The sequence below is a fragment of the Myotis davidii genome, unplaced genomic scaffold (assembly GCF_000327345.1).
Source record: "Myotis davidii unplaced genomic scaffold, ASM32734v1 scaffold865, whole genome shotgun sequence".
Classification (NCBI taxonomy): Eukaryota; Metazoa; Chordata; class Mammalia; order Chiroptera; family Vespertilionidae; genus Myotis; species Myotis davidii.
In genome coordinates, this window is record NW_006296406.1 from 860,500 (window position 1) to 870,066 (window position 9,567).

Sequence of the window (9,567 nt, forward strand, 5' to 3'; positions counted from 1 at the left end):
TAGTGATGTATACTCTTGTTGAGTATACTATACATGATGAATGTATACTCATAGAGGCAATAAGTACACATGGAGGTCTGTGTTGTATGGTCCCTAAACGGCTATGCCAGTTTTCTTTGTATGCAAGTTCTCATTCTTCCCAGTAAAGAGTGATATTTTTTGAGTCTTGGATTTCTTGGAAAAGTGATGCATGTACCACATTTTGAAAATACTTTTAGGAATTTCAGTCTGTGAATCTGCTTCTTAGAGTGTAGCTTCCCTGCCTCCGAACCTTAATTTTTCTGTAATAATGACCTAAATCCTGTTTCAGGGCATCACAGTGCAGCCCACCTTTCTGGAACTCAGACTATAATTTGTCCTATTAGTACTTGAAAATATATCTTGGGTGTAGAATCAATCTGAGCTCTCACATAAAAGCAAGGAGTTTCAAACAACTGTTTCAATAGCTCTTACACAGTGCCAGGTATTTTTACATAGTTACCTCATTTAATTCTCACAGTAATCCTGTGAACTTTGCCTAGTTTAGATATGAAAAATTAAGTCTTGGAGAGTAATGTACTTTTTTATTGTTCAATTTCACAAAGTGACTTAATATTGTGGAATATTTAACCCAAGTGTTCTGACATATCCACAGATCCCCCATTTTCTGCAATGGAATGATAAAACAATGACAAACTTTTATTTAGGGTCATATATCTGTTCCTAGATTAATTTATTACTGTTATTTCTTGTAATTACTTAATCCTTCAAAGTTTTTTAAATTCAAAGCCATACCTCCAGTAATTAGTACTGTAACTCTATCTGGCATTCATCATTTAAGTTCAAATGTCAGTTCCCAAACACTTTATAAAGCAGTTCCATGCAAGTAACCCCATATTGTCTCCTCTAACATTTGCAGTATTGCTTGTAATTTAGAATATTTCCCCTATTTGATTAGAATGGTCAGCCAGGAGTTATCTTTTCTGAGCTGCCTTGGGGAATCTGTAGGCACCTGTTAATTTACTATGTCTTACATATTTAACTCTCAGTAGAAGGGTTAACCCAATAGAGCACCTCTGTCCCTAGAATCTCTAAATTAGGTTAGTTGTATGTTTTCCATTGATTAAATCACCAATCCAATAATATTACTTACGAATTGAAATGCTCGGCAAAAATCAAGTTGGTGGAGGTACCAGTGATCGTTGTCAGTCCACCAATGGTAGAAGAGTAAGTGATGCACAAACACATAAGCTTACACATCATGTGGTTCTTCTTTGTTGGATATTTGATTCCTGTGACTGCATTCTGTCCAACAAGAAAATGTACTATGAGAACAGCTCTACTGGTAGCCATGACAAGCAGTAATAGCTTTGTTATGGACTGAATGTTTGTGTCCCCCTGTCCCAAATTTCTCATGTTGAAGCCTTACCCCACACTGTGATGCTATTTGGAGATACGACCTTTGGGAGGTAATCAGGGTTAGATAAGATCATAATGGTGGGGCCCTGGTGATAGGATTAGTGCTGTTAAAAGAGGAGATAACAGAGATCTTAATCTCTCTCCACTGTGTGAGAACACAGAGGAGGTGGCCATCTGAAACCCACGAAGAAAGCCCTCACCGGACAAGGATCCTGCTGCACCCTGACCTTAGATATCTATTTCCAGAATGATGAGAAGCAAATTCATGTTGTTTAAGCCACCAGTCGATGGTATTTTGTTATGACAGCCTGATAGTACAGCATTTATCTTTCCATCAGTTGAAATGTAACAATAAAAATATTTAACCCCAAACCACTGAAATATTTTACAAATATAGTTTTATTCCTTTGCTTATGCTTTCTTATTCCTAAACTAACCCTTTCCTCCTTTCTTCACTTCCCACCATCACTCCCAAATTTTCTGGTTTTTTTCTGCTGAACTGGCAGTACATGGCAATAAGTTCTTCAACCTCTTTTTGCAGTGTTTCCCTAATGTGGTGGCTGTAAAATGTTCATGAATAACCCTTCAAAGATCCTGGCCTTCCAGATTTTTTAAAAAAATCTCATTTCCAGCTGAAACCAGTTTGGCTCAGTGGATAGAGCGTCGGCCTGCGGACTGAAAGGTCCCAGGTTCAATTCTGGTCAAGGGCATGTACCTGGGTTGCGGGCACATCCCCAGTAGGAGATGTACAGGAGGCAGCTAATCGATGTTTCTCTCTCAATGATGTTTCTGACTCTCTCTCTCTCTCTTTCTCTCTCTCCCTCCCTCTCTGTAAAAAATCAATAAAATATATTTTTTTAAAAATCTCATTTCCAGAAACCTTCAACTCTGCTCTACCTCAGTCACTCTCTCCTACAGTTCCACCTTGGACAACAGCACATCCTCAAATGACTCCATCTTGGAAATCTCTATTTCTAATGCGTTTTGTTTAAGAATAGGACTTCCTCAGGTGAAAGACAAAAGCAACTTCATTCCTTTTCTCACCTATGCCCAATATGAATACACTTGTGTTGGTCTGATTTTTGCTGTCCCTGGGATGAAATCTGGGGCAGAATCTATAACTTTTCTAGTCACTTTGTTTAATAAAGTCTTTCCATCACATTTAGTAAAAAACAACTCTCATTCCAGGCTAATGTGGCTCAGTGGCCGAGCATTGACCTATGAACCAGAAGGTCACAGTTTGATTCCCGGTCAAGGCAAACACCGGGCTGCAGACTCAATCCCCGGTGGGGGCATGTAGGAGGCAGCAGATCAATGATTCTCTCTCATCATTGATGTTTCTATCTCTCTATCCCTCTCCCTTCTTCTCTGAAATCAATAAAAATATATTTTAAAGAAAGATTTAGAAAAGGCAACCTCATTTGAGTAGTTGTCATGAGCAGTCCTCCATTTAAGAGTAAAACTTTAAAATTAGACCTTCTCCCCTGTGTCTGGCCTACTTAAAAGCCCATAGTTGGAAGGAAGTTTGTGGGTTTGGCTTTATTTTTCTCTTCTAGCTCCAATTCCTTCTACAATTTGCTAGTGTCAGTTTTAAATCCTTCATATTTGGAGTGGCAGAGGATGGACAGGATCAGGAAAGGAGTAGTAAGGTTTAGAAGAGGTCTTATTTGATGGATATAATTAAGATATGATGTTAGAACTTTTTTGGCTTGATGGATGGTCAAAATGACTCCTTTATCTGATGAGTACTTTTATGGATTCTTAAGAAATTTCTATAACTCAAATAATAACATTAGAGTCATGCTCCTCCTCTGTAGTTAATGCATCACTTCCACTTGGTTGCTTATGACACTCTTATGGTTTCTGCATGTGATGGTCCACGCACATCTCTTCATGCTGAGGTCAAGTTGCCCTGTGTAGAAGCTCTCTTGAGGAAAGTTGCTTTTCAAGTGACCCCAAATACCACTTCTCCCATATATCCCTGATATTTGGTCCATGGGAAATGGGCACCTCTGCTCTGTTGACAATAATAGTGAAGCTGAAACTATATTAGGTAAGGAAATTCAGCCATAGCCTTTCACTTTCAATTTTTTTAAGCGTATGTCAATTACTACTCCATCGATCTCTTCTAGGTCTAGAGAAGAGACTCTCAAGTTCTCCGAGTGGTGGTTTCTCTATCTCACCACCTTGAGGTAAGTGGGTGGCTCTTTCCTTCCCTCTCTAATCCAAACCTAGACATTAGAGCTGTTTGGGAAAATATTCCAAAGGTAGACTCTCTCTCAGCCTTTTCTCATTTTCAGCACTAAGTTTAAGAGTCTAAAACTAATTTTTGGTCACTTACTTTGCAAGTCCTTTGTAAGTGCAATATGGGAATACTTATAGTATGTGCTTGATATTAGAGTTCATTGGGGATAAAAAGAGTGTCATTTTACTACTTATTAGCAAAGAAGTCTGCTCCTTTACCACAGCTTCTTCTTCCAACTTTGCTGTTGAATTACGCCTATCCCTCCTCTCCTTCAACTCTATTGGCATGTCTAGGTCATTGAAGCAACTACTTATTCCCAGTAGATTTGTCTGCTTCCTTTCCTATCCAGTTTAGATTGCATGGTAAACCAATAAAATGACATTTTTAGGCTTTTTAAGAAATTTAATTGAAGTATGATTGACATGTAAAACACTGTATATATTTAATGTATACAATTCGATAAGTTTGGGGATAAGTATACACCATCACCACTATTAATAACTTTCCTAACAAAATCCTAAACTCTTTTGTCTCTCTTTGAATGGTAGTTATGTAGTAAAATTTCAGCTTTGAATGAATCCAACCATTTACTTTTTCTGGGTCATGTCTGCCCCTGAGTAGTCAAGTACTGTTGGCGAAATGATGCACATAACAGAGAAAACAAAAATGCTGCCTCTCTGTCCCACTGTGTTTCTCTGACCCAATTTCTCTACCTGTCTTCACAAGAAGATTAAAAACCTTCCTTATTTTCTTCCTACCTTCTTCTTAATGCCCCCTCACTTTTCACAGGTAACTTCGCCTCCTGTCCTACAGAAAAAATAGAAGCCAGGAGAAAGATGTCTCATTGTCAAGTGCAGTAACCAACTTGCATCTACACTGCCTTCTCCTCCTTTTCTATATGTAGAATAAAGTAAATGTCTCCCCTCCAACTTCTTATTTCTGGACCCCAATCCCTCAGGCCTTCTAAATAACCATATACAGATTGCTTTACTGGAATTTTCTCACCAACATTTAATCATTTTCAAATCATCTTTACAAAAGAAAAAAAAAGTATCTTAATCCTCTTAATTAGACTACCACCTTAACTCACCTCCATTTTCACAGGCAGACTACTCAAAAGAATTGTGTACTTCAATGACTCCATTTCTATAACCACTCCAATCTAGTTTTTGTCTCCTCAACCACCCAAAATGTATTTGCTATGATATAAATAGCCTCCATGTTATAAAACACAATAGATACTTTTCTGTCCCAATCTCATAGACCTCTCAGCATCACCTAAAAGATTTAATCACTCCTTTCTGCTGAAAACTCTTCTTTGGGCTTCCATGATATCTCAGCATTGTGGTTTTTCTTCTACATCTCTGCCTGTTCCTCTGTCTCTCTTGTCAGTTTATTTTCCTTTACCCTTCCTCAAAACTGGAATTTCTTGAAACTCTGTCATAGGTACTTGTCCCTTCTCACAGTAATATTTCTGTTTAGGAAATCTCAAATATTTTCATTGTTTTAATGGATATACATATTCCATACCACTAAAACCCTGTTTTTAGCCCAGACTTCTCCTTTTAGACCTAAATATCCAATTGTCTGTTCAACATAATTTGAATGTCTTAAATAAAATTCCAATCCCCAAAATGTTCAAAACCAAACTCATTATTTCCTTCCTCAAACCTAGTTCTTTTGTTATGTATGATAATAGCAGAAGAACTAGCATCACTATAACCATAATTGCAAACACTGATAGTGTTAAAAATTAAAATCAAATAAATAGTTTAATTCATGTTATTCTTACAATACACTGAAGTTAGCACTATTATTATCCTACTCAACACATGAAGACATGATACCCAGAGAGCTGGCTTGCCCAAGGTCACAGAGCTTGGAATGTCAGACTTAGATTATGAAACCATGTAGAGCTCAGCTACTATTCTAGATTGCTTGTCCTCCTTGAAACCATTCTCTTCCTTATACCACCACATCATCTCAGTTTTATCTACTTAAATATTTCTGGGCTCTGTTCCATTTTTTCTATCCCCATTATTGTGTTGGTCTAACTTGACATCATCTCTAATTTGGGTTACTGTAATAGTCTCCATATGGGCCTCCTTGCATCAATTCTGTCCTATTTCAGATCTATTCTATACACTGCAGCCTTCTAAAAAAATCTAGATGTATTTAAGAAATATACAAAGAGGAGGATCGCCCTGTCCCATAGCTGAATGTAACATTGCAACTGAGAAATCAAGATCACAAAAAGTTCCTACTCACGAAAAACCATAATGGATATGGAAATGGCACTTAGCATGACAAGGTCAGGTGCATTGAGTTGTAATTTGCCTTTCACTTTCTAATTAATTTAAAGGTTAGCTCCAAGGGGTCTTTACTCTTTACCCCAAAGAAGTTAATTTAGAAATGTCTCCTTTGCTTATATTTCCTAGATGGAAATTATTTGTATTCCCTATGATAAAAGTTTCCATTGAAAATGTCAAAGCTAAATGGTAAATAAATAAAATAGAAAAACAAGTTTATAAATTCTTATGAGTGAAAATAAGTGTTTAAATATTATTTTACTCTAGGAAAGACTTCAAACACAAATCAGAAAGTGATGTATAACTTGGATATTATTAAGTTGATAATAAGAAACTTAAAGATGTGATGTGTATATAATTTCTCATTGTCACATCAAAACTTTCAAAAATACTATATATATATATTAATTTTATATAATAGCTTAATGGCAAATATGGACATATATATATATATACATATATATACATATATAAAGTACAACGATTAAAATGGAAGATACAAAACTAAAAATAAATCTTATGGATTTTCCACACTTTTTTCTCATATAAAGATCTTTAAAAAATAAGTTAATGCACATAAGGTGATATATATGCAAATATCACAATCTAGAAACTAGTATTACGATCTCAAGGTAAATTCAAATTCTGTAGTAAATTGTAACACTAATGTCATAATACATGGTTAAGTAAGTAGAGGTGTTTGGGAGGTGGAATGGGGTGCACCACTTTTGTCACCCAGTAAACATGAGGCCCACACAGCCAACTCTATTGTTATTTTTGTTGAGGGCAGGTGATTGTTGGGCTGAGCAGTTCAAGAGATGATACGGTAATAAGAGGTAAAGATTGAGGACCACAAGGACAGTAGTAGAGGGCAATGGGCAGAAAAACAGCTCTTAAAAAGCCAGAGAAAAGTCACTAATTGAGCCAACTGTAGGTATAAAAACTACAAAAAAAATGAGGGAGGATTAGTCTTTGACTCCACTGGGCAGTAGCTTCAATTTGAGACCAAGGGTTTGACCGTAGGCTAAGAAGGAATTGAAATAAGTCTTTTGGGATAGAAAGTAAGACCTTGACACTGGGGGCATGTGTTTTCAGATATCAGCACAACAAAATAATGACTACATTTCTCTATAAGTGGAGAAGGAACTGTGTATGTAAATGTGTGTGTGTGTGTGTGTGTGTGTGTGTGTGTGTGTGATGTTTTCTCATTGGATTTTGGAAGAGAAAAAAATATCCCAAAGTAAAGTAGGAAGGGGAAGCAGAACATCTAGAGGAGTGAGGCTAAAGATATAAAGATAGTACCCTGTGCTGGCAACCAAAGGACATTCCATGGATATATTGTAAATGGGTATGTGCTTGCTTTGTATGTTTCATAATGAAATTAAATACACAGAACAATGTAATTTGTAAAAATAAAAAATAGTCCTGGTTAGGTGGCTCAGTTGGTTGGAGCATCGCCCTTTCCACAAAAAGGTTGTGGGTTAGATTTCCAGTCAGGGCACATAACTGGGTTTCCGGTTCAATCCCCAGTTGCAATATGTGTGATGAGGCAGCCAATCACTATTTCTCTCACATCACTGTTTCTCTCTCTCTCTCTCTCTCTCTCTCTCTCTCTCTCTCTCTCAAAATCAATAAACATATATATGTATATATGTTTTAATGGCACTTAGCATGACAAGTGCTGTATAAAATATATATCCACATATATATATGTGACTAGAAATAAGACTGAAATGAAATACGTTAAAATTTTAACAATGGAATTATGAAGATAACTGCTACCTTGATACCTTTTGTATGTCCCACAATTGTAAGAAAGGTTTTTTAATATATAAAAGAATCATAGACCATTAGAGCAGAGAGATGTTTAGAGATTATTTGGTACATGGACCTAATTTTTCAGAATGAGTCTCAATTTTGACAGCTGGTCATATAGCAGATTGAGACCAGAATCCATGCATGAGTTCCCTCTTGCTAGTTTCCCTTGTATCATCCTGCCTCCCAGAACACTTTTACACAGGTGAGTGTTTAGACCTACATCTGAAACTTCACATTGAATTCATTTCACATTGCTTTCACCCCAGCAATTGTAACTTGTGTTTTTATTCAATCTCAATTGTGTCATACATTCGTATTTCACACAAACACATCTAAGACTTCATATGAGTTACAAAAGTTCTCCTAAGTGACTTAAAAAAATTATCTGGGACATGACAAAATTCAGAATCCTCTGACACTGCTACTGGGATGATGCTCAAAAGACAGTTCAGAACAGAAATGCTGCAGGTCCAGATATAACTCACTATAGCCACCTGGTGGCAGTGACTACAGATTCTAGGAGCATGTTCCACATTTCCAACCTCAGGTGCTAAACACACATACATGAATCAGCATGGACTTTGCCCCTGGACTCCACAGTGCTGTATAAAATAATTCATTTGGGTAAGTGTGGTATGAAAACATTAGGGTTTCTATTTAAATTTAAGTAATTATGTAGGGCTAGTTGCACAAATATTAGTTCCTGCTAATGATTTTCTGCTTGCCAAAGACAGCAACTTTAAAATAGTCTACCTCTTTTTAGATATTTACTAGCACTTACCTGAATAATATTTATATAATACTATCTCTTAATTTTGAAATTGTAGGCATTACAACTAAATTTCCACTATGTTAGATGTGAATTGAGCTTCCTTTCACATCCTCCTCCATTGAACACGCTCATACTTTTCATGTCTCCGTCATTCTCCTATTATGGCTAGATTGTTACTTTGCTTTGAGCAGAGTTCAATGTTCAGAATATTGTCTAGAGATCTATTATCAGCACAGCACTAGGATACCTATTACTTTTCCTGTTTTGCACTCCCCCCACATCCTTAATTGATTAGTTTTCTAAGTACATATTACTAAATCTCTGGATTTAGGTGATCATCTCTCAGAACATTCAAATGATTGAATATCTAATCCACATCAAGTAGTGTACTAATTTCATTGCCTTGAAGACTTGTCTTCCAGAGCCTTCTGCCTGCTCTAAATCTATTCACTTTTTTCCTCTAGACCTGCAAAGAGCTATCTAGATGTTTGTTTATCCTCTCACTTCATTGATAGTTTCATGGATATTGATTTCTAGATTGGAAATAAATGTTACTCAGAATTTTGAAGCATTTTTTCCCCTCTTGTCACTGAGTTTCCAGTGTTGCTATAGAGAAGTCTTCAGCCATTTATTTTTTTGCCCTTTTTAAGGAATATGTTTTTCCCCTTTCTGGAAACTTTAGAGTCTCTTCACCCACAGTATTCTGAAATCTCAATGTCCTTTCCTATGTGGGTCTGTTTTATCTCCAGTGGTTCCTGTAGTCAAGAAAAGCATACCCTTTATTATGAAATTTTTCTTGAATGTTTAATGCAATCTTCTTGGTTTTATTCTTTTTCTGATATTTCTATTATTTTTCTTGTTTCTTTCTATTTTCTCCTTCTAAATTTACCATTTATATTTTATTATATTACTTTTATATATTTATTTTACATTTTATTTTTGTCTTCTTCTCCTTTTTAAATTTTACTTTTTAATCTTGACCTGAGGATATGTGGGGTTTATTATTATTATTATTATTATTATTA

At 36.1% G+C, this 9,567-nt stretch overlaps 1 protein-coding gene across 1 annotated transcript in view; it reads right to left on the minus strand.

Moving 5' to 3' along the window:
* The window catches only part of SLC13A1 (solute carrier family 13 (sodium/sulfate symporter), member 1), a 79,088-nt gene that overhangs the window by 24,172 nt on the left and 45,349 nt on the right, over positions 1-9,567 (minus strand). The window contains exon 7 of the mRNA XM_006771425.2: positions 1,133-1,284. Within this exon, the coding sequence (XP_006771488.1) occupies positions 1,133-1,284 (152 nt within the window). The remainder of the gene's footprint in view (positions 1-1,132; positions 1,285-9,567) is intronic.